The sequence below is a fragment of the Hyperolius riggenbachi genome, chromosome 5, assembly GCF_040937935.1.
Source record: "Hyperolius riggenbachi isolate aHypRig1 chromosome 5, aHypRig1.pri, whole genome shotgun sequence".
In the NCBI taxonomy this organism is placed as follows: Eukaryota; Metazoa; Chordata; class Amphibia; order Anura; family Hyperoliidae; genus Hyperolius; species Hyperolius riggenbachi.
In genome coordinates, this window is record NC_090650.1 from 76,363,002 (window position 1) to 76,389,470 (window position 26,469).

At 44.4% G+C, this 26,469-nt stretch overlaps 1 protein-coding gene across 6 annotated transcripts in view; it reads right to left on the reverse strand.

The window, feature by feature from the left end:
- DPP6 (dipeptidyl peptidase like 6) overlaps positions 1-26,469 on the reverse strand; it is a 1,780,442-nt gene that overhangs the window by 23,197 nt on the left and 1,730,776 nt on the right. For all 6 annotated transcript variants that reach the window (XM_068235887.1, XM_068235889.1, XM_068235888.1 and 3 more), the window contains exons 18-20: positions 17,224-17,322; positions 12,108-12,177; positions 5,149-5,343 (exon numbers count right to left, since the gene is read on the reverse strand). In XM_068235887.1, coding sequence (XP_068091988.1) covers positions 5,149-5,343; positions 12,108-12,177; positions 17,224-17,322 — 364 coding nt within the window. The remainder of the gene's footprint in view (positions 1-5,148; positions 5,344-12,107; positions 12,178-17,223; positions 17,323-26,469) is intronic.

A 26,469-nucleotide genomic window follows, 5' to 3' on the forward strand; every position in this document is an offset into this window, starting at 1 on the left:
ATGACTCAGCCACAGTCATGACTCATAAAGGCAAATGCATTGCGGGACTTGTAGTTCCGGAAGAGCTGGAGGGCTGAGTTTGCCCATGCCTGGGCTAGATGGTAATTGGTAGAGATGTCGCGAACTGTTCGCCGGCGAACGGTTCCAGGCGAACTTCGGGGGTTCGCGTTCGCCTACCAAACGCGAACTTTCCCGGAAGTTCGATTCGCCCCATAAAGCTCTATTGAGCAAAACTTTGACTCTCTATATCACAGCCAGCAGACACATTATTGCCATACACACTGCTCTCAATGCTGGAGGCCCACCCCCCTCCCTCCTCCAAGTAAGGTCCTTATACTGCCTACACTAATTAGTTAAGGGACAGCTGCTACACACTCTGCTAGGGAGATTTTAATTAGCCTGTTTGTGGGCTCCACCCTCCACCCTTCTATTCCCTACCGGAGGGAGGAGGGTCGCATCTGCCAGGGAATTCCAGTATTTAAAAAACCAGCTTATATACCATGATAGGGATTTGAACCCAGGCCTCAGTGTATGGTAGGCAACTAACATATCCATTGTACCACCAACACTACTAGCTGAAAGTAGCTGAAAGTAGCCTAGCATGTACCATTTATGCTTAATGCAAGAGAAAAATTAGACAAGACAAATAACATTTATATCACACTTTTCTCCTGGCAGACTCAAAGCACCAGAGCTGCAGCCACTAGGGCACACTCTATATAGGCAGTAGCACAGAAATGTAGCCAGACATGGCCTTGTATTTTGTGTTCAACAGTTGTCAAGAGAAAAATTAGACAAGATAGCAGTGTTAGGAAGACTTGCCTAAGGTCTCCTACTGAATAGGTGCTGGCTTACTGAACAGACAGAGATGAGATTCGAACTCTGGTCTCCTGTGTCAGAGGCAGAGCCATTCACCATTACACCATGCAGCCACTGCTTACAGACATGTAGCCAGACATGGCCTTGTATTTTGTGTTCAACAGTTGTCAAGAGAAAAATTAGACAAGATAGCAGTGTTAGGAAGACTTGCCTAAGGTCTCCTACTGAATAGGTGAATAGGGGGGAGGGGGGAGGAGGGGGGAGGGAGGGGGGAGGAGGGGGGAGGGAGGAGGGGGGAGGGAGGAGGGGGAGGAGGAGGGGAGAGGAGGAGGGGGGAGGGGAGGGAGGAGAGGGGGGGAGGGGGGAGGAGGGGGGAGGAGGGAGGAAGAGGAGGGAGGAGGGAGGAAGAGGAGGGAGGAGGGGGGAGGGAGGAGGAGGGAGGGGGGAGGAGGGGGGGAGGGGGAGGGGGGAGAGAGGAGGGAGGAGGGGGGAGGAGGGAGGAGGGGGGAGGAGGGAGGAGGAAGAGGGGGGAGGAGGGGTGGAGGGAGGAGGGGTGGAGGGAGGAGAGTGGAGGGAGGAGGGTGGAGGGAGAAGGAGGGAGGAGGGGGAAGGAGGGAGGGTGGAGGGAGGGTGGAGGGTGGAGGGAGGAGGGTGGTCTGGGTAAAACCTAGATGTTAGCCTGGGACATTTGATGTGTATTTCACTCAATCATGTCTGCCTCCAGGTATTAGAGCCTTTGAAACATGTTTTCCATCATTTTTCTAGGTGCCAGAATTTTTTCTTTTTTACAAAGTTCGCCTCCCCATTGAAGTGTATTGCGGTTCGCGAACTTTTTCGCGAACCGAACCTTTCGCGGAGGTTCGCGAACAGGGTTCGCGAACCGAAAATCGGAGGTTCGCGACATCTCTAGTAATTGGTATGGATGGGGTGAGCTCTTAGAAAAAAAAATGGGGATTTGTGGGAAAAAAATGCACAATATTTTTAATGAGAATAACAGAAATGTAACAAAAAACTAAAAAAAAAAAGAAGTGCAACTTATATAGCACATTTTTTTGCACCTCTGTAGAAAGCCAGTGTGGTGGCAAAGCTGACTGGGGCACTTGTGTGGTAACGGGGGCTCATAGCGACGGAGTAGTAAAAGGCCCCTCAGTTTATAGTAGATCAACCTACTTTCTGAAGTAAATACATTTTGGGTTCAGTTTGTAATCAAATCAGTTTATATTAATTCTCTATTAAGTTTCTACCTCCTCACATGAACACTACAACTGTCCTATTTTTTTTGACTGAAGAAACTGAAGATATGCTCAGGCCCCTTTCACACTTGATGTGTCAATTTGCAGTCCAATTTTAATACAATTGCACTGCTATGGTCCCCAAAGTTCGAAAGTTACCGCTGTGGTGTGACCATACTGTGAGGCAGTTCTTTCCAATGAAAGTATGCCTCACTTCTGTATTCCCCACGCATGATGCACTGCAGTTCTTGTGGTGTCATGCCAGGACAAGCTGCACTGGGCTCATTGTGATAGGGCTACCTCCCAACTTTTTGATCACTTAGGGCTGGTGCACACCAAAACCCGCTAGCAGATCCGCAAAATGCTAGCAGATTTTTAAACGCTTTTTTTGAATTTTAAGGGGGCGTTTTGCTAGCGTTTTGCGGATTGCTGCTGCGGTTTTCAGTATAGTAGATTTCATATATTGTTACAGTAAAGCTGTTACTGAACAGCTTCTGTAACAAAAACGCCTGCAAAACCGCTCTGAAGTGCCGTTTTTCAGAGCGGTTTGCGTTTTCCCTATACTTAACATTGAGGCAGAAACGCATCCGAAATCCAAAAAATGCCTCACCCAGGCATTTTTCGTTTCTGCAAAACGCCTGCCGCTCTGGTGTGCACCACCCCATTGAGATACATTGACCAAGCAGATCCGCAGCCGCAAGCGGATCTGAAAACGCCCAAAAAGCCGCTCGGTGTGCACCAGCCCAGAGAGAGGGAAACTTAAGCCACACCCCTGCCACACCGCTAGTCATGCATACTATCAAGATTTCATAAGAAAAATATGTTGTTTTATAATTCAAATCACGCCGGCCCTTTTTATCCTGGTTCATTTTCCTTCATATTAACATTTGAAAATAAGAAAAATACCAGACTAAAGGATAGGAATACAGTTTAAAGTCAATTAAACACATTTTTCAGTAGAAAAATACATACAGTGGCTTGCAAAATTATTCGGCCCCCTTGAAGTTTTCCACATTTTGTCACATTACTGCCACAAACATGAATCAATTTTATTGGAATTCCACGTGAAAGACCAATACAAAGTGGTGTACATGTGAGAAGTGGAATTAAAATCATACACGATTCCAAACATTTTTTTTTACAAATCAATAACTGCAAAGTGGGGTGTGCGTAATTACTCAGCCCCCTGAGTCAACACTTTGTAGAACCACCTTTTGCTGCAATTACAGCTGCCAGTCTTTTAGGGTATGTCTCTACCAGCTTTGCACATCTAGAGACTGAAATCCTTGCCCATTCTTCTTTGCAAAACAGCTCCAGCTCAGTCAGATTAGATGGACAGTGTTTGTGAACAGCAGTTTTCAGATCTAGCCACAGATTTGCGTTTGGATTTAGATCTGGACTTTGACTGGGCCATTTTAACACATGAATATGTTTTGTTTTAATCCATTCCATTGTTGCCCTGGCTTTATGTTTAGGGTCATTGTCTTGCTGGAAGGTAAACCTCCGCCCCAGTCTCAAGCCTTTTGCAGACTCCAAGAGGTTTTCTTCCAAGATTGCCCTGTATTTGGCTCCATCCATCTTCCCATCAACCCTGACCAGCTTCCCTGTCCCTGCTGAAGAGAAGCACCCCCAGAGCATGATGCTGCCACCACCACCATATTTGACAGTGGAGATGGTGCATTCTGAGTGATGTGCAGTGTTAGTTTTCCGCCACACATAGAGTTTTGCATTTTGGTCAAAAAGTTCCATTTTGGTCTCATCTGACCAGAGCACCTTCTTTCACATGTTTGCTGTGTCCCCCACATGGCTTGTGGCAAACTGCAAACGGGACTTCTTATGCTTTTCTGTTAACAATGGCTTTCTTCTTGCTACTCTACCTTAAAGGCCAGCTTTGTGCAGTGCATGACTTATAGTTGTCCTATGGACAGATTCCCCCACCTGAGCTGTAGATCTCTGCAGCTCGTCCAGAGTCCCCATGGGCCTCTTGACTGCATTTCTGATCAGCGCTCTCCTTGTTCGGCCTGTGAGTTTAGGTGGACGGCCTTGTGTTGGTAGGTTTACAGTTGTGCCATACTCCTTCCATTTCTGAATGATCACTTAAATAGTGCTCCGTGGGATGTTCAAGGCTTTGGAAATCTTTTTGTAGCCTAAGCTTGCTTAAAATTTCTCAATAACTTGATCCCTGACCTGTCTGGTGTGTTCTTTGGACTTCATGGTGTTGTTGCTCCCAATATTCTCTTAGACAACCTCTGAGGCCCTCACAGAGCAGCTGTATTTGTACTGACATTAGATTACACACAGGTGCACTCTATTTAGTCATTAGCACTCATCAGGAAATGTCTATGGGCAACTGACTGCACTCAGACCAAAGGGGCTGAATAATTATGCACACCCCACTTTGCAGTTATTGATTTGTAAAAAATGTTTGGAATCATGTATGATTTTCGTTCCACTTCTCACGTGTACACCACTTTCACGTGGAATTCCAATAAAATTGATTCAGGTTTGTGGTAGTAATATGACAAAATGTGGAAAACTTCAAGGGGGCCGTATACTTTTGCAAGCCACTGTATATTTATATAGATCTGTACATCAGTCCTGAAAGAGGGGCAACTGAGAGAGAAAGAGGGACAGAGGGATTGGGGTCCCAAAGAGGGACTGTCCTTCCAAAAGAGGAGCAGTTGGGAACTATGCATCACTACCTCCTTGACAGAATGCAGCATTTTTGAGTGACACAATGCACCGTGTGAAGTGTAACAGGGCCCTGAAAATAAACAGCTGAAATTGGTCACTAGATGGTGACTTTGGTTTGCTAGCCTCAGTTTTATTTTCTTTGTGGGTGGAAATTTCTACAGTATTTATAGTTATGCTCAACAGCTCTACCCCAGCATGCTTGGTGTCAATATAGCTTCATTTTTGTAAATTACCATTGTTTTGAACTGTGCTGCTTTCTCACATATGCAAGGATTGCCCTATAATTTCACTGTGTTGCTCAGAAGGAATGTTACTATAATACTGGCTTGTCATCAAGCTGACCTCAGTACACTGAAACATTAATATTTAGCTGCAAATAAAACCAAGAATAAATTCTGTTTACTTCAGTGCTGCCAGCTGATCTTTTTCCTGGAAATTTCCCAGCTCTCTCCTCACTTCATGTAAAAGTTTCGTGCCTTGAAATCCACTTCCACGTCCATCAAACTTTGCAATGATTGTGCTGTAGGAACTGGCCAACACTGTTGTCCAATCAATTTCAAATTTCTCTGAAACACTCTGACTTCCCGGGCTGCCGTCACTAGAAGAGACAGAGGAAACATATGCATTTCTTATTAAAACAACACACAGGCTTAGTCAAGACAACAGCGGCCACCAACTTTCAGTTGGTGGCCACTGTTGTACAATCTTGTACAGTTAGTCATTTAAAGAGGAACTCCAGTGAAAATAATGTAATAAAAAAGTGCTACATTTTTACAATAATTATGTATAAACGATTTAGTCAGTGTTTGCCCATTGCAAAATCTTTCCTCTCCCTGATTCACATTCTGAAATGTATCACATGGGGCCATTTTTACTGCTGGCAGGTGATGTCAGTGGAAGTAGCTGCTGCATGCTTTTTTGGCAGTTGGAAACAGCTGTAAACAGCTATTTCCCACAATGCAATGAGGTTCACAGACAGGAAACTGCTAGGACCATGGTCCTCACAGTTTCCTGTGGGAGGGGTTTCACTACAATATCAGCCATACAGAGCCTCCTGATGATCCTTTTGTGAAAAGGAATAGACTTCTCATGTAAAAGGGGGTATCAGTTACTGATTGGGATGAAGTTTAATTCTTGGTCATGGTTTCTCTTTAAAGTATCACCTAAACAACCTTTGTTGTTACGTCTTTGTATTGGTCAGTTTGTGTCACATTCACTTCCTGTACTTTTAAACATGAAGACATCATCTGTAATAAAAGCCGGAGATTGGATCTAACCCTTCTCTGCTCTATATTAACTAAATAAAAAGTGTTAGGAACATTTCTTCTTAAATTCATGGACTCTATATGGCATCGATCCCAGCAAGAGAGCAGCAGAGATAATAAAATATCCTTTGCAATTTACACACAGTAATATTTACAACCTAATTGCTAGTTTTAGTAATGACTTACTTTGTATATTTAGCATAAAATGCTTCATCATATCTATATACGCCGCAGGTGGCAAACCCGACGCCGATCTGAGATGACGGCTCAGTGTATTAGCTTGCTATGAGGCAGCTAGCAGCTTAATGAGATGGGATAAGCATTCTGAGGGAGATGTGCAAGATCAGCAGAAACCATGCTAGCCGGGTTCAGTATTTATCACCTACCCTAAATTGGCTGCTCACCCACCACTGTGTACAGACATTCAAGCTAACTCTCATTTTATGCACTTTCAGAGAAATAACAAAACTAATAACAACTACAGCATGAAGCCTGCAGTATCACAGATCAAGTAATCTAGGGCAATGAGGATGACAACACCAACTGCGATTCTTTTTAAAACCCGAGTCTAATAGGGAACATCGACATTAATCTAAAACTATGATAGTTTTGCTGTCAGAAGCAGAGCTTATGAAGACAGTGTGGGGATTTAAAGTATTATAGCCAGGGGTATAGCAATAGGGGTTGCAGAGGTTGCGACCACATCAGGGCCCTTGAGCCAGAGGGACCCCAAGGGGCATTCCCTCAACTGCAGTATTAGCCCTCTATTGGTCCTGTGTAATAGTCACTTCTATGGATGCTTTGAATAGTAGTAATCATTAACAAACTGTCCCCCATCCCCTTCTTGCACCTCTGACACTGTATTTGCTATTCCAATTTGTGGTACCAATCCAGACTCGACCAATCCAAGCCAGGAGATACGACGTTTCGGGCGAAGAGCCCTTTCTCAAATGCTTAATCCCGGATTAAGCACTTGAGAAAGGGCTCTTCGCCCGAAACGTCGTGCTAGTCTGTTTATGCTGTATAACCGCTGTAAATAAACGATAATATTTTGGAGTATCTCCTGGCTTGAATTGGTCGAGTCTGGATTGGTATCACAAATTGGACTTTACACCCTGAAAATTCCCCAGGAGGAAATGGACTAGTCCAAAATGTGTCGGTTTTAAAATTTAAAATGTAAATGTCATCCAGAGTGAAATGCACTATAAATTACTTTTTGCCTATGTTGCTGTCATCGCGCTATGCTACTTCCTAATGCATGGTACACTGTTTATGTGCGTTGCTACGGTAACGCTTGTCGTGCTATCAGCACAACAAGGGTTATAAATTTCAGTAGAGGCTGGTAAGATTGCTGCATGGTGATCAATGTTTCTGCCATTTTGTGAATGCACTCCTTGATGAGATAAACATGTATGTACAGTGCCAAGCACAGAAATAACTAGGCTGTTTATTACTTTTTGTGTCTGAAAGAGTTAAACTTCAGGCATGCAAGTGACATGCAAGTATCTTGTCGGATTATAGAGTAACCTGATAAGGAATTTCAGCTATAAAACTTTTTTCTGCAGAGAAGAGCTTCTGAGAGCAGGAGATAAAAACGTCAATTGTTCGTGTATTTGGGACACTTAACCTCCTTAGCGGTAACCTCGTGCTGGACACGAGGTAAGCCGCCGGAGGGTGCGGCTCAGGCCTTGCTGGGCCGATTTGCATCACTTTTTTTTTCAAACACGCAGCTAGCAAAGTTTGTTGCGATCGCTGCCGCCCGCCACCGATGCGCTGCTACCCGCCGCGATACATGCCCCCCCCCCACATACCCCTTGCGCAGCCTGGCCAATCGGCGCCAGGCTGCGCTATGGGGTGGATCGGGATTCCCTGTGACGTCACGACATCAGCGACGTCGATGACGTCACTCCGTTCGTCGCCATGGCGATGGGGGAAGCCCTCAAGGAAATCCTGTTCAGAACGGGATTTCCTTATGGGCAAGCGGCGCCGGCGGCGATCGGAGGGGACGGGCGGACGCCGCGGGGAGGGGGGAAGCTTGTAGCTAGCGCTAGGCTAGCTACATGCTAAAAAAAAAAAAAAAAAGGTGAGAAAAAACCTTCCGCGGCCGCGCAGCCGCACCATTCATACCGCCAGGGAGGTTAATAGAGACATTAAAACATTAAATCTACTTTGTAAATGTTTACAGAAAAAAATAAAACCATGAGATATCTAAAAAAAAGGTACTTTTTAGGAGTAGGAGGATAGCTACACTTGTCTCATCAGTTTATTTTCACCTTGGGATGACATTTTAGGTCTGCGTTCCTTGTCTAGATTGCTGTTGACTAGAGCTAGTAAGTGAGATAATGGAATTTGATCAGCTAATTTCCAATAGGAGCTTTATACAGATCAGTAGGGGATCTACAAACCATTAAAAACTTTTGCCTGGTATTTGATGCCTCTGTCAGCCTTTTCAACAGCCATCTCAAAGGTGGCCATACATGTACAATTTTTCATTTTTTTTCGATTAGATAATTTAGTTCGATTAATCGTTCGAATTTCTTGATCGAAAAAAAAAATATTTTCAACTTTTATTCGATTCGATCATTTAGATTGAATAAATGGGATAATCAAACGTTTTTATTGTACCCTAATACCAACACTGATGATGTTTTCTGCCGTGAAGTACATTAGGGTCTGACTAGCACTTGTTCTGTTGTGCATAAATATACTTATCAATAGTCAATTTGGAGCTGGAAGACTCAATTCACTGGTACCAGTACTACTATATATATAGGGGAAGGAGTGAATGTTTGGAGAGTGACTGGATTTGTGTGTGAGCGGAGGGGTATTGCGATTCACTGTACTAGGCTTTTTTTATATATTTATATGATATAATCAATAAAGTTATGATATTTTAATAGATATATGATGTTTTCTGTGGTATATCTGGGATATACGCCCTCTTTTTCGCTCCTCAAAACATTTTTATTTTTTTTTATTGTACCATGTATGGCCACCATTAAGGAAAAGTTAATAAGATTTGTCAGATTAACTTATTATTATAATTATCATTGATTTATAAAGCACCAACATATTCCGTGGGGCTGTACAAAGTACAGGATAAAGAATTGGTACAAAAGACAAAATTGGTAATTACAGTGACAAAAGTAATATGATAAATAAAATATTTCAAATTCCAAAACATAAAAGGGAGAGAGAGCCCTTGCAAGCTTACAATCTAAAGGAGTGGGTAGGGGGGAGGAGGGCAACAAGAGGTGGGGTAGTATACAATAATCATACCTAGATCCAGTATGTTTTTAAGTTATCTAGTTGGAGTCTAACTTGGTCAGAGTCTAAAAGGGAAATAGCCTAAGGTAGAGCAAATGCTTGTCGGTAAAAGTGAGTTTTGAGGGAGTGTTTAAAGATATTAACGGTTGGAGAGTGACGGATGTGTTGTGAAAGGAAATTCCAGTGAAGTGCGTGAGAAATCTTGTATACGTGAATGCAAGGAGGCGATTCTAGAAGAGGACAAAAGAGGGTCATGTGCAGATCTGAGATTGTGGTTCGCTTGGTATCTGGAAAATAGTGAGGAGATGTATAAGTGAGAGAGACTCTGGAGAGCTTTGTATGTTAGGGTTAAAAGTTTAAACTGGATCCTTTGGTTAATTGAAAGTCAACGAAGACAGAAAGGCCTAATGCTGAGAATACACGATAAGAAAATGTGCCGAAATCGAGCCAGTGGCTCAATGCTGGCGTGTCCCTGCTCGTCCCCGTGGCCGCCCGGATCGATTCCCGCTCGTCCCCGCGGGCACTTCTTATCAGCTGTTCTTTTTTTGCATTGTCCGGACGCGGGGATTGAGCGCGGAATCGATCCGCCGCGGTGAAAAGACACGTCGAAAATTATCAATCGAGCCATCAGCGGCTCGATTGATAAGGATAAACTCACCGTGTATGCCCAGGATTAGGAGGTAGCACTACTATCAATCTTTTCTAGTGATACTTTTGTATTCAAAGTAAGAACTTAGTGGAGGTTATAAAAAAAATAGATAATGATAGTCACTCATCGGCTGGTACGAAGATGAGACCTTATCTACAGAAATTTTGGCTGCTGAGCACACAATCAATATGAGGAGCTGGCCAGTAATCTGACATGATCACATCCACTCATAAATGAACGTTTAGCTTTGGGTGGACTGATCCTTTAAATAAAATCCGGCTTATGACGATTTTGGAAACAGCAGATAACTGCATTCCGATTCAATGAAAGATTGCTATTTCCTACCCCTCCTGAGTATTATTCTCGATGTGCACAGGTAAAATGTTAACCCAGGTCACAAAGTGGCAATTGCCACTTAAACTATGACATTTGGTATTATATTGATTTATACATGCTCTCTCCAGGCAGTCCCAGCTTAAATGTCCACTTTTTATTTCCCTCTTCCTTCATAAGCTGTGTTTACGGGAAGAAATGTTCAATTTGCTACACACCAGGAAAAGTCAAGGCTGGAAGAGACTGGCTCGTCAAGTCAGGGACTGACATTTGAAATGTAATATCAGGTATGCATTCCTGGATATTAGAGAAATGTCAGACTGGAATGGAAAAACACCTGACAAGTTACTGAGAAATACAAACGCATGTATATACACACATGCACACACCTCACACCTCACGTATTTACACACATTCACATACCACACGTGTGTTTTACATGTGTACACAAACAAACACAATGACGTGTATACGCAGCCTACAAATCTATGTATACATACACAAACCACTCATGTATACATTCATGCACTCACACATATCCACAGTCACCCTCCTATTCCATGTGTAACATATATGCAGAGCAGCCCTTCTCTTTCATGTACAGCTTCCTGGGCGACAGCTATCCTTTCCCATGTGTTACTCCCCATTTGCAGCCTCTACTTCCATATGTAGCAACCCCCTTCAAGATTGTGCCAAACCTTAAGGCCGCAGCTGCCCTAGGCCTGGGCCTTTGTGGCCATTAAAAAAAAAAAACTAGCCCAGTTGGCCTTTCCGGTATTAGAACAAAAAGATATTTTGCTGCTGTTACAAACAGCTTCTTTATTTCAAATGTTGTGACGGAAATGTCCAGACAGATATGAACAGGTAATCCACTTCCCCTCCAGCTGTACTCCTGGGCATTTTCTATTTGTACATATAAGTGTCTGGGTGTTTTGAACAAAATGGCCTCAGTTCACTAAGCTTTATCAAACACTTTATCGAACGTTTGATAATTTACCTTATGAGTAAAAACTAATTTTGAATTCACTAAGGTGTTATAGATTTATTGAATGTTTTGTCGATAAAACAATCGATAAATCTATAACACTTTAGTGAATTCAAAATTAGATTCTACTCATGAGGTAAATGATCAAATGTTCGATAAAGTGTTCGATAAAGCTTAGTGAATTGAGGCCATTGTGATAGCAACGTATGACAAGAAAGATGTCCATATAAAACATACCATAAACAAGAACCTTTCCAGAAATTTACTATATGGCAGGAGGGGAGTAACAACAAGCAAGAGGGCCATCTGCAAAAATGGCATGGGCCCCTTCCAGAGGATCCAAATAACCTCCATGCCCCCACAAGGGTGGCCATTAAAACACACACAGTCCCATACCCCATTTTCCACAACCTTGCCCCCTGACACCTTCTCCCACGTTCCAGAGCAGCGCAGCAAGGCATTATAGTTACCTGCTCCAGAGCTGCATTGGGTCTCCCATTCTTCCTGGCAGCGGCAAGCTTCAGGCTTGTATCCCCGGCTTCCAATCATGTGACATGCATTGGGAGCCAGAGGTATCCAGCACAGAGTGTGTGGCTGGTGAGAATGACAGAGGAGACCCCATGTAGCACTGAAGAAAGTAAAAGTACTGCTCAAAAAATAATTTGACTTACATTGTGTTCCCTTTACTTTTTTGAGCAGTAGATAATAGTCAGCTGCGCTACTCTGCAGAAGAAGGAAGAGAAGCGGGCCCCCATAAACCCGAAGCGTTCCCCTCCCCTCCTCCAGGGGGTATAGTTACACCACTGGATGGCACATAGTTCCATTTACAGGATTAGAAACACAGGATATCTGGCTATACTCACACAATAAGCAGAAGAGGGTACTGGGCTGTGTTTAGGAAGGTTGCTGGCTTGATAATCTGCATCGGCAATCCTAAATAAAAAACACACACATTATCAATGACATTATTTGCACAAAACATCGCCTACCAGTGAGATGCCATTTCGCTAGATGAAGTCAGATGTTTCAACATGTATTAAACTGTACCAACTGTTTCCTGGTTTTCTACCTTTGCTTCCTTCCACTGCTGAAAAAAGCAACCGGGGCATACTGGAGATAAAAAAAAGGGGGGGGGGGGGGATTCTTAAGCCTGCAAAAAAAATCAGATGAACTTACCTGGGGCTTCTTTCTGCCCCCAGTAGTCATCCTCTGCCCATGCTGTCCTTCCTCAACCCTCCAGTGAGCAGCAGCGACCTCCTCAAATCTGGCCAGTCGCAGCCAGTCGGAAGCTACTGCGCATGCATGGCCCTGAGCTGTGCACCCCCTGATCGTGCTTCCATCATCATGAGAGCTCTACGCATGCGCAGTAGCGATTTTCCTGTACTGCGCATGCGCATAACGCTGGGGGACAAGATGAGAAGGCACATGGCCATCTAACTTTGAGGGGGTCGCTGGAGGTAGGACAATTGAGTAATGTATGGGTACCTTTAAGGCCCGTAAGCCTCACCCTCAACCTGTGAGCGATCTGTCTGATGGATCAACTCACCCCCACTACGGCCGATCGCATTGTCTGCGCCCCTTGGTCATCCCTCTGCCACCCCCTCTGCATAGCAACAGAGCTGACACACCTCTGTACAGGCCGGCCAGGAATGTTGCCCTAGGCTAGGGGATCAGATTCTGATCCCTGTTGGGCAACATAAGTGTGGCACAATTAGCCTTTTTCAAGTTCAAATTCACCAAAAAAATGTATGGCTACTCCTTCAAGCATGAGGTTGTTAGGTGAATGAGCTGATTTGTGGTAAGGTCTATAATTCTGTCTTGTTCGTTAAGATTAACAACACAAGCATCACGTATCAGCTCTCCTATTAACACAAGACTGATAACACATTTGCTGCTGTGTCTGTTAACATCACAGACAATGTTCCTTAAATTAGAGGCAATGCCCTTGAGCAGATGTACTTCTAGGATTAATGAACACGGGATAAACAAGAGACATGGATGAAATAAGCCAGAAAATTCACTTCTGCAACACCCAATAAACTGCAGAGGGCGGTTGTCTGTGGAGACACAATTTGACTACCCTAAGGGCTTTTCATTCGCTGAAAACGTCTCTTCCAGACTTCAGAGTACCCATTTGTTCTGAGATGAGGGACAAGGAGGCTGTGCACAGACACTACAGCGGCTTGCTAATTGGGGGAAGTAACAGTCAATGGATAAGGCTGTTTAACTCACAGAGGGATGAAGGTGGAATAGGGTCCTAGGCAAGATATCAACTTTTACCCATCTCTGATGGTCACTTGGCTTGTTTTGGTTAGATTTGGTGGGATATAGCATGAACCAGGCCCCTTGTCTCTCTCTCTCTAGGCCCCAGGAATCTGCCTTATTGACCCTGTGGATGATTTGTGGAAACACATTTTATTCCCTATTTTTTCCACTGTTAGAGGCGTCCCTGGAAGCAACAGAATGCTTCCAGGGATGATTACTGCTACACCTTTGTGTCCCTCTGTGGCGGTGAGAAACCCCAAATCGCTGCTGAAAGCTGTCAAATGCTTTTCTGCACCTTGGAGGCAAGCATTTTATCCAGACGCCGCGGGAACTGGGAACGGGGCCTTATGGGCAGAGATGGATTAAAGTGGTATAAAACCCTGACATAATATTCAATAAAAACATGTTTTCCTACTTTTTATATGCCATACGGTTAGCATATTTGCTTTTGTGCATAAGTATTATTATTCATTTAGAAATTATACGTTTCTAAAGTACACCTATTTTACTCTGAGAGCTGACTTTGCATTTTATTTCTAATTGCTTTATTCATCCTCTAACTTAATCAGAACGCATTTATGCTTGTCTGACTTTGTTCAGGGGACCAGGCAGTGTGAGAGAAGGCTTTGTTTACATTTCTCACTTGATACAATTAAACACTAGATAACATTAGATAAAGTTCGGAAGCGGCCAGCTCTGCTGGCAGGGAAGCTTCTAAAGCCTGTGTTAACCTTTTGAATGCAGTTCTAGTAAAAAGAAATGCTGGTTGTATATAATATGCTGTAAATAATCTATTAGAGCAAAGTAGAAATGCTGGGTTTCATTCCGCTTTAAGATATAATGGGGTCCTAGGCAAGGAAGTAGATTTGGGGCCCCCTTGTGGTCCTTTTGGTAGCTGAAGTGGACAGAGGCCAGAGAAAGTGGCTGGTGGGCACCCACTAGGCCCTAGGCACCCGTCTAGGTTGCCTGGTGGATGATCCTGCTCTGCTTACAGGAGAGGGGAAATTGGGGAGAAGTGTCAGCCATGTTCCCGATTCATTTGACTGCATGGTTTGTTCCCAGGCTAAAATTCAGCTTGGTGCAGTGCTGATCAGTAGGAAGTGAGTTATACTTTTACTCCCAGACAAAAGGTTACTGATAAAGCAACAGGCCTCAGACTAATCTTTATCATGAAATTGTCCCCAGACAACCAGAAAAGCATCATAAATCTCTTCTCCTCAATCAGCTGATCAGTCACTGCAAGCCACTCAGAGCCTTGGTGAAGGAACGCTGATGAAGAAAGGCCAGAACATTGCTTCTATTTAGCCATTATAGCACTTTTAACATGGGCCGGATAGGAGAGACAGAGGAAGTCCATTCTGCCAAACTTTCCTAAATATCACTGCTGCCCACAGGGAAACAGTTTCTCAGTATGAAACAAATCAGGCCCCCCACAAAGCATTGGATTTCTCTGATGCTGACATATATGACAGGCATACTCTTTTCAGTCTAAGTACTTAGGCTACGTTTTCACTGTAGCATTGCGTTTTCACATCAGGAAAATCATATGCAATTTTTCTGAAAATAAAAACATGCATGGTATTTTGCGAATACGGACCGGAAAATTCGCATTTGAATGTGATTTTTCGCGAAATATATGAAAAATCTTATGCAGCATGCAAAAATATAGAACAGGCTGTCGTTTTTTTTTTCCACGCATACAATTTTATGCGACATGTGCATGAAATGAAAACTAGCCCATTCGTTATTATTGGTATTCATACAAATGCAAATTTTCATTGCGAAAAATCATGGAAAAATCACACATAAAGTAAAAACCTAGCCTAAAAACTAACAAACAAAAACAAAAAACAACCCCCCCCCCCCCCCACACAAATAACTGTATATTAGCAATGTAACACATATTGAGGAACATTGATTATACAACATTAACCTTTATGTGCACGCATAGATTTTACCGGATGTTATGCAAATGAGGTAACTTATAACGTAAGGTAATCTCTTTAAAAAGGAGTTTGAGGTGAAATGAATATGGAGGCTGCCATATTTATTTCCTTTTAAACAATACCGGTTGCCTGGCTGTCCTGCTGATCTCTTTAGGTGCAGTAGTGTCTGAATCACACAACTGAAACAAGAATGCAGCTAATCTTGTCAGACTTCAGTCAGAAACATCTGATCTGCATGCTTGTTCAGGGTCTACGGCTAAAAGCATTAGAGGCAGATGATCAGCAGGAGGACAGCCAGGCAATGTGCATTGTTTAAAAGGAAATCAATAAGTCAGCTTCCATACGTCTCTTACTAGTGATAATCGTAATCTGCTAATTACTATTACGCAAAATTTTGCGTACATTTTCTCAGTTACAGCCATACACAATTACGATTTGGAAATTCAATTGATTTTGTGTAATCCATTCATAATGCTGTGTAATTTTGGCATAATTTTGTGTCGACTTTAGCAGTTAATGGCAACCGCTTAAAAGTAATGACACACTTGCTGTTGTCACAAAAATTGCTACATATGTTATTGGAAATAGTGGCAATATTTTTTTAAAACATTTAAGGAAAAAATGTTTTTTAAACTCAGAAAATGTTTTAAAAACCATTTTCCTTTGCATTTTTAAAATCGATTTTCTTAAAGTGAACCAGAGAGGCAGCATCCTCATGTATTTTCATATATATCAGTGGGAACATTAGAAAAAACACCTACCCTGCTCTCTATTTCATCCTTCACTGCTCACCCTGCTTGTTATCAGCCCTAATAAAATCCCAGACTGAGCATTTAGTCTGGCTTTGCTCTGGAATCATTATAGCTGAGTCTGTCTTCTCTGATGTCTTTTCAAGTCCAAGCCTGCCCCCTGCTGGCTCTGCTCAGTAATCATTATAGCTGAGTCATTATAGCAAAGCCAGACTGAATGCTCAGTCGGGGATTTTATCAGGTCTGATAAGAAACAAGCTGTGCAGTGCAGAATGAAACAGAAAGCATGGTAAGTGTTTTCTCTAATGTTCCCACTGATCTATATGGTAAAATACATGAGGGTGCTTCGTCTCTGGTTCACGTTAAAAACAACAACGTCTTTTAAAAAAAATTCTTGAATTTTCATGCATTGTTGTGGGTATTCTCATCAACATATGTAATCATTTTGGTGATGATAGCATGCATGGGGGCTTTCACCGCTAAATTTGGCACAAAATAACATGAAAATGTGGCAAAAATGTGAAATTACAATTGCTGCTAATTATGTTTACATACAAAATTATTTTTGATTTTTCTGAAATTTTGCATTACAATTTCGCATCGTAATTGCGAATTATGATGGGAAATTAGGATTATGCGAAATTCGTGCTCATCACTATCTCTCACCTCGGGTTCCCTTTACGTATATTCAATCTGATGGCCCTTAAGCCTGGTACACACCGTGCAATGTCCCATCACATAGATGGGTCGAATAGATAATTTCTGACAGGTCTGATCTGATTTCTGATCTTTTTTTCATCAATTTGCATAGAAGTGATCAGAAAATTGATCAGAAAAAGGAAATCTGATCTGTGTCGGAAATTATCTATCGACCCATCTATCTGATGAGAAATTACATGGTGTGTACCAGGCATTACATTAGCTATATGTATTAAGAATGGGTAAGATTAGACAATCAAGATTGCATAGTGTATAGCCAGCTTAACATTGAACTGTCACAAATGAGGAATGCAACTTACTGTAATCTTCCACCTGAACTTGTAGAAATTCGGAGTAAGGCATTTGTCTTTCTTCCATCGCCATTCTCACTCTGTGGTTGTTTTCGAGCTCAATCAGGACTGAAAGAAGATAGTAACGATAGTGAGAAAGTTTGGCCTGTGTTTGCTTTTTTTCAAAACCAGCAATTTTGGCAGGTGCAGCAACACAAGGAATACAGGTCCTCTCATACACCTACAGTGTACTTTATTTAGAAAGATTCCCTCACATTTAGCACTCTTACAGAGATTTACTGAGGTTTGCCGCTGTACAGTAGAAATTATCAATTTATTTGATGGCCGTATTTGAGGAAAGGCCACAAAGGCAATGGCTTTGGGCACTGGTAAGCAAGGGGCGGGTAGCGGGCTGGCACACGAAGGCAATAAAACTGCCAAACATGTAAACCGCTGCAGTCACAAGCCCAGTCTGCGGCGGCTGCCCTGCTTCCACGGGGGCAAGCAGTGGAGCACCTCCCCACCCCCAAGCACAGCACAAAATGTGGAAGCACAGGACCAGGGAAGTACACAGAAAGAGGGTAGTACAAGACGAGAGCACAGGAACAGGGGTACAAACGAGACAGCACATAGGATGGGTGGTGCACAGGATGTGGGGGGGGGGGGAGGGTGGTGTTGGTGACAGTGGGCCTTGGCCGGTAAAATATCCAAATCCAGCCCTGAGTTATTTTACAGAAATAGTTTTAGGCTTATTTAGTTTGGTGAAGAAGGTGACCAATCTGATCAGCTGATTGCTTTGATAAGGTGCGTACTCATGCCCAATACGTGTCACCCATAACAATTGTTGCCATCTTCTGGTCTGACCTGTTGTAACCTTTGAAGGGAAATCCTATTTACAAATCCACATGTTGCCATAGACTAACACGACTTCCAGGCTGATGCAGATCGCCACAACTTGACGCAGAAGCTGCACGGTAACGTAGTTCTTGACCTGTGTCGGGATGCGTTGAAAACGTCGCTTCCGTTGCGCCGCGCCGTAACATTGCAGTATGAATGTCTCTTTAGACTTTCATTGCACTGCCGTGGGGTGCAGTAAAAATACCACACTGCCTCGGTGTGAAAAGGCCCTTAAAAAAATTCTTTGTTACATTTGACACAAATCTTGCAATACATCTGCAGTGTGTCTACTTCCTGATCTTATGGAAGCAGACTGTGTTTACAAATTAGCTGCTCTGCCCAGACACTCCAGATTCCTGAGCTGACACAGCTGAGAGACCAAATTACACCCCTGATTAGTCACAGATGAAGGGAATTAGACAGGCTAAACTCTCTAAATACATACAGGGTGCATTTCTCTATGTTTTCCTTCTGTCCTGTGCAAGAGTTCAGGTCCACTTCAAATCATAAGGCGCCAGTGTTCATATACTTTAAAAAGAATGGAAGTGGTGAAGTGGTGTAGGAACCAAACCAGTTAAATTAGGTGCCTTGTGCTATGTTACTTTGGGTGCTGGATGCCCTTGATATGTGGCAGGGGTGACAGGGCTTTAGCAGCTGAGCTCCAGCGATTGGTTCTGAGACTTGGCTATCATGTCCCTGAGCTCTGGATACTGCTATAGGTTATTTAATAGCATTGCTGTTAAAAGGTTTAATGTTAGGGGATATGGCTGGGGGAGAAGGGGTAGTTCATCGTCAGGGAGTGGAAGTGTTAGTTGTTTAGGAAGGAGATTGCAATGAGAGAATTAAGCCTGGTACACACGTTCAATTATGATTGGCCAATCAACACCCCCACATAGTATGAGCAGTTACCTACACAATTTGCTCATAGTATTCAATATCTGTTGATCTTTATACTGCGTGAAGGTGGTAAAATTGGTCAGTGGTTGGCCAATCATAATTGAAAGTATACCAGGCAATTGTGTTAGGCAGAAGGTAAGGATTTAGGTTGGGGAGGAGTGGGAGTTAGTGTAAGCGTGCGTACATGCTTTACATTTTGATGGCAAATGACTGTTCCATTTTACCACCACCGTATAGTAAGAGAGCTCATCTACACTATCTGGTCATAGCATTTTAAATCTATTGGCTCTACAAGGAAGCTGTAAAATTTCCCAATTACTGGCCAATCAAAATTAGCCAATAATTGGTCAACTTAAAGAGAAACCGTGACCAAGAATTGAACTTCATCCCAATCAGTAGCTGATACCCCTTTTACATTAGAAATCTTTTCCTTTTCAGAAACGGATCATCAGGGGGCTCTGTATGGCTGATATTGTGTTTCCCATTTAGATCAGTATTTGGAGTTGGCTATAAGCACGGCTCTCTCATATTCACAGAAAAACTGTGTCCTGCTCTGCCCTTGAAGTGATCATTCTTTAATAAAAGATAATAGCATTTCAACTACTTCAATCTAATCGAGGCTGTTTCAGGTCATATTGCAGAGAACAAAAAGTACAAATAAAAAATATTTAAGAAAGGGAAATGCTGCTTTATCCTGAAAAGAATATAATACGGGTACAAATATCCAAAGCAAATGTCAGGCAGAGATCACACTTGCCCATTGCCCTATTTGTGGGCATTTTCCACAATGGGAAAATGGTTTAGAACTGACAGCCCTTGTAAATGAACATAAATCAATGGGCTCGCTCACGCCTAATCAGTGATGCTCATCACGACCTCGTGATCACGGAATAACCGTGATTCATCAGCATTTTTCACTATCCGCCGCAATCCGATTGCGTGATCGAGAATTGATCATGGAATTCATTAACGGATTTGGCCGTGGTTACTAGTATTCGGAACAAAATATCTGTGATTAAATCAGCCTCCTTAAAGGAGTTCTTTCGCAAATGAGGAAAAAAATAAAAAGTGATTTATGCATAAACTATTAAACATCCTTCTAAAATAGTGTAAAAAGTTTTTTTAAAAAAATTAATGGTTTCATCAATACAACATGTAATGTAAACAGTGACGGATGACGGACTGGGAGGTTAATCCGTTTGTTAAGGGTGTTTTTTTTTTACTTTCATTTCACAACCATAACTCCTGCTACCTAGTTTTCAGTGGTATAATCCACTGCCAGCAGGAATCTCCATTATAGCTATAAGGGCTGAGCTCCTCAATATTTGTTTACATTGTTGCTAAGCAACCAGATGGCAGGAGCAGGGAGTTGTTTGTACAAAGAGTCATAAGCTGCTGGGAGAATCAGACAGAATCAGTCCCATCTACACCATATGATTCTTTGTCAGTTTCGATTCAATTTGATTTGATTCATTGATTCGATATGATTCAATCTGACATGTCCGATTCATGATTCGATTCAATTCGATTCAAATTGAATCGAATCATGAATCGGACATGTCATATTGAATCAAATTCAAATGCATTGAATCAAAGTCATATGCAATGCCAATTTTTGCTCACTATTGCCCAAACATTATAAATCATTATTATAAGCTAAGCTATATATTGGATGTCAGCTATTTTTTTTTTATTGATTTTCCCACCATAATCCAATCATGAGTACTGCTGAATACTTAAGCGTGTGATAAAGCATGTGTCTCCATACAGTAAAAAAATCATATATAAATGAATGAAAATAAAAACATAATAGCATGTTTAAAATGAAAATAAACCTTCAGCAATTACATTTTTCAAAAAAAAAAAAAAAAAAAGAAGAGTCTTAAGGGCTCAATTCTTTATGGGGATTGTGAGTTAATTGAAAGTAAGAGAATTTGCTTTATCAGCTAGGAGAGGCCTGTCACTCAGGGGACTCAGGCAGAGACTAGTGTTTGTTCCTATAATTGCTAGCGTGGATAAATAGTTATGGCTTAGAGGAGATTGGCATATCTCCGAGAGAACAATCTTCTTCAGTTTTAGGGCCACTGGGAATCAGTTATTCAATGAAGCAGAAATTGCTATTTCTCCGTTAAATATGAACGCCCAATAATATTCTAAGGAGAGTTGCAATTAGCCCATTATCAGCTTATTTATAGTATAGGAAAGACGTATATCAGAAGACGAGGCTTAGAATAAGCGGCAGGGAATTAAAATATTCCCAGGAAATTGTGTGAGCAACAACTCCATTAAAAGATGTCTAAATCAATATTAATTTCATACTCAGCCACTACAGGGCCATTGATTACTGTCTCTTGAGCATGTTGTGTTTCGGCTATAGAAATACTCATTAATGAGACTGTTTTTAAGGTTTTTTTTTAACTCGTAGTGCCCTAATAGGCAGTGTTATTAAGTTGTTGCAAGTGATGAGAAACATGCCAACATCTTCAACAGCAAGCAGGTCACATAAGTGATCATCAAACTTGGCACAAGATGTTGGGATGAATAGCACAGCATCAATATACTGATTTTTAGAACCTTTACAAGAACCCTGCTGCCCCTTCCCAAGCGTATTTCACACGGTTTCCACTGACTTGTGACTAGCCTTAACCTCCCCTTCATTGTAATCTAGTCTTTCACCTAAGTATAGTCCCTAACTTACCAGTGGCGCAGCTAAGGAACTATGGGCCCCAGTTCAAGTTTTACATTGGGCCCCCTCATAACATGTATTTAACCTGAAGCTTCATCTGGCAACTCAGCTCTGACTCGGGCTGTTACTGCTGGGAATTTTGTTGGGGGGGGGGGGGGGGGGGGGAGTCTAATGTCTCTATTGTATATTGCAGCACTGTCATTATCTTTTCCTGACGAAGCCTTTCGGGGTGAAACATGTTGAAACTGGTGTCACTGTATATATTTGCACCCTCTTATGTTATTCCCTCAGTTTAGTGAGCAGTAGACTTTGTACAGGGCCTTGTTACAGTCTGTAACTGCACTTGCGCAGAACGCTCCCAGACATGGGAGCACAATGGAGGAGGCATGCGGGCCAAAACAATGCATGCGCAGTGCCTCACAACCCAGCTGGATTGTGCAGACTTCACAGGCGCTCAACGGATCACACTGGAAAGGGTATCTAGAGAGCTGACAGACTACAGGGGGCTGAATGGAGTCCCTGGTAATTAAAAATCCTGTTCTCCCAACTCAAATTTACTTTATTTACTAACTGACTAAAGTTACACCTGGATGAGCCTCCCAGGACCTTCCACCACATTAATGTACAACCAGCCCAGAAGGACAGACACAGACTGTAGCTGGCAGTGGTGCTCACCGCCAGGTCGTGATCACGCTTACGCGTGGATTCACGACCATTTTGACGCATTCCGCCTCGGACACGCTAAGCCGTGAATAGATTTTCAACCACGAAAATCTACTTCGGCTTCGCGTGAATGCGGACAGAAATCCGCATTCACGCTCGTGAAACCTGGGGCTGAAGTCGTGGTTTGCGGAAATGCGTCAAACTATGCGGAAGTGACACATTGCAGGCCAATCAGAGTGCCCCAGCCAGGCCCTAGCAACCAATCACAGGAGGGGAGCTATGCCCTCCCCTCCTGAATATAAAGCGGCGGCCATGATGGAAAAGCTCTGTCCTTGCTACTAGACTGTGGTGCTGAGAGGATTATCTCCAGGCCATTGTTGTTTGAGCAAGTGCATTTATTGTGTTAAAAACAAAGCGTTTTTTTTGCTAACACTGCTCTTATACTGTACACAGTTAGCTAGTCAGTGAGTGATTGCTGTAGTTAGTTGTAGTCAGTGTAGTGTAGTGGGAGTGTGGGAGTCTAGTGATTATTTAACTGTGTGTAGTGCTGTGCAGGCAGGTTCAGTGCTGCAGTGTAGTGGGAGTGGGGATTATCTGTGTGTAGAGTGCAGGCAGGCAGGTTAGTGCAGCTGCAGTGTTCACTTGTATATTCCAGTGACAGTTATACACTTGTACTATTTGCAGGCAGCCAGTCAAACCGCCGGCGCCGCCACTCTCTGCCAGCGCTGTTCATTCATTCTGTCAGTGACCTTGTGCCGTGCCCAGTGCCCACTGCTCGCTCGCTCGCTGGCATATGAGCATCTCATTACACAGTGTGACATCCTTGTGTGCCCACTGCATCCTTCAGTGACCTAGTTGTATATCCAGTGCCCACTGCTGTGCCCACTGCATCCTTCAGTGACCTTGTACTGTGGCCACTGCATCCTTCAGTGACCTAGTTGTATATCCAGTGCCCACTGCTGTGCCCACTGCATCCTTCAGTGAGCTTGTACTGTGGCCACTGCATCCTTCAGTGACCTAGTTGTATATCCAGTGCCCACTGCTGTGCCCACTGCATCCTTCAGTGACCTTGTACTGTGGCCACTGCATCCTTCAGTGACCTTGTACTGTGCCCACTGCATCCTTCAGTGACCTTGTACTGTGGCCACTGCATCCTTCAGTGACCTTGTACTGTGCCCACTGCATCCTTCAGTGACCTTGTACCTTGGCCACTGCATCCTTCAGTGACCTAGTTGTATATCCAGTGCCCACTGCATCCTTCAGTGACCTTGTACTGTTGCCACTGCATCCTTCAGTGACCTAGTTGTATATCCAGTGCCCACTGCTGTGCCCACTGCATCCTTCAGTGACCTTGTACTGTGCCCACTGCATCCTTCAGTGACCTTGTACTGTGCCCACTGCATCCTTCAGTGACCTTGTACTGTGCCCACTGCATCCTTCAGTGACCTAGTTGTATATCCAGTGCCCACTGCTGTGCCCACTGCATCCTTCAGTGACCTTGTACTGTGGCCACTGCATCCTTCAGTGACCTAGTTGTATATCCAGTGCCCACTGCTGTGCCCACTGCATCCTTCAGTGACCTTGTACTGTGCCCACTGCATCTTTCAGTGACCTTGTGCTGTGCCCACTGCATCCTTCAGTGACCTTGTACTGTGCCCACTGCATCCAGTGATTCATTACTAGCAACATGTCTGGCAGGGTTTCGCGGGGTGAGAGGAAAGGGAGTTCAATTGCCTCAGCCACTTCTGGGACTGCTCCACGTCCAGGGAGAGGACGCCCAGCTGTACGTGGTCGTGATGCAGCAGAAAAGGGGGCAGCAAAGCCTGGGCCGAGTCAGCAGACGCCATTGTCCAAATATTTTAACGTTTCTGGTCCCCGTGTGGTGGTTGAGCAAATGGAACCTGACGTACTCATGGACATCATGACTTCCTCCCAGACCTCTACTGTGAGCACCACTCCAAGCAGTAGCAGCAGCAGCCAACATCCCACGCTTGTTGTGACATCCACCCCAGCACCCACTGGTCAGCAGCCCTCCCAGGATGACAGCGTTCTGTCCCTCAGTCCGGCATCTGGGAACCTGCTGATGCAAGAAGCACAGGACTTACTGGGGACTGATGTGGCAGAGATTAAGATCGGGCCACAATCACAAGCGTTGTTGAGTTCTGGTGATGAAGAAGAGGGGTCTGTGTCTGGGGATGTAGGGACAGAAGAGGAGGCGGGGGAGTCAGAGGAAGAGCTGGATTATGATGATGCTGCTGATGATGACGTTGTGGACCCTAACTATGTGCAGCCTGCTGAGTCCGTGGAAGAATGGTCAGAGCAGGATGACGAGTCACCTCGGCCTAGGCAAGGATATCGCCATATGTCAGGCAGGGGCAGGGGCATCGGCAGCAGTGGGCGTGGAGGAAGTAGACAGGACACTGCTTCAGCCGGCACCACCACCATGCAACCCCCGGCAACTACTACCACACATTGCTCCGCTGCACCCTCTGCTAGTGGGGGCCGCAGTAAATTAAAGTCACCAGTGTGGGATTGCTTTGAGGAATGTACTGATGACAAAAGGTATGCGGTGTGCAGGTTATGCAGCAAAAGATTGAGCCGTGGGAAAAGTCTGAGCAAGATGGGTACCTCATCCCTCCAGGGCCACCTGAGAAGCCGCCACTGCCGCGAGTATGCGGACTTTAAGAGGAAGCAGGCACTGCTGGCAGGGGTTCCTGAGAGCAGAAGGCCCACCAGCGCAGCAGCATCCTCCCTCCCTCCCTCCCTCAGAGTCGTGAATCCCCCACAGCAGCAGCAGTAGTAGCACGCAAGCGCTCTTCCACCTCGGCTGCTCAGGACACAGACATTGAGGCTGGCAGCCAGTGTTCGTCTCTCTCCTCTGCCTCCCCTGCATCCCAGCTTCGTCAGACCCTGCTGAGCGACACCTTTCAGGGTCTGACCAAGCCTCTGCCTCCAAGCCACAGGCGGATCCGCAAACTAAATGGCTTGCTGGCCCGGGCCATGGCATCACAGCTGCTTCCCTACTCCCTGGTGCAGGAGGGGAGCGCCATGCGGACGCTGCTCCAAATTGGCATCCCCGAGTGGCAAGTCCCCAGTCGCCACTATTTCAGCAGGAGCGCGATCCCAGCACTCCAGCCACTGCATCCTTCAGTGACCTAGTTGTATATCCAGTGCCCACTGCTGTGCCCACTGCATCCTTCAGTGACCTTGTACTGTGCCCACTGCATCTTTCAGTGACCTTGTGCTGTGCCCACTGCATCCTTCAGTGACCTTGTACTGTGCCCACTGCATCCAGTGATTCATTACTAGCAACATGTCTGGCAGGGTTTCGCGGGGTGAGAGGAAAGGGAGTTCAATTGCCTCAGCCACTTCTGGGACTGCTCCACGTCCAGGGAGAGGACGCCCAGCTGTACGTGGTCGTGATGCAGCAGAAAAGGGGGCAGCAAAGCCTGGGCCGAGTCAGCGGACGCCATTGTCCAAATATTTTAACGTTTCTGGTCCCCGTGTGGTGGTTGAGCAAATGGAACCTGACGTACTCATGGACATCATGACTTCCTCCCAGACCTCTACTGTGAGCACCACTCCAAGCAGTAGCAGCAGCAGCCAACATCCCACGCTTGTTGTGACATCCACCCCAGCACCCACTGGTCAGCAGCCCTCCCAGGATGACAGCGTTCTGTCCCTCAGTCCGGCATCTGGGAACCTGCTGATGCAAGAAGCACAGGACTTACTGGGGACTGATGTGGCAGAGATTGAGATCGGGCCACAATCACAAGCGTTGTTGAGTTCTGGTGATGAAGAAGAGGGGTCTGTGTCTGGGGATGTAGGGACAGAAGAGGAGGCGGGGGAGTCAGAGGAAGAGCTGGATTATGATGATGCTGCTGATGATGACGTTGTGGACCCTAACTATGTGCAGCCTGCTGAGTCCGTGGAAGAATGGTCAGAGCAGGATGACGAGTCACCTCGGCCTAGGCAAGGATATCGCCATATGTCAGGCAGGGGCAGGGGCATCGGCAGCAGTGGGCGTGGAGGAAGTAGACAGGACACTGCTTCAGCCTGCACCACCACCATGCAACCCCCGGCAACTACTACCACACATTGCTCCGCTGCACCCTCTGCTAGTGGGGGCCGCA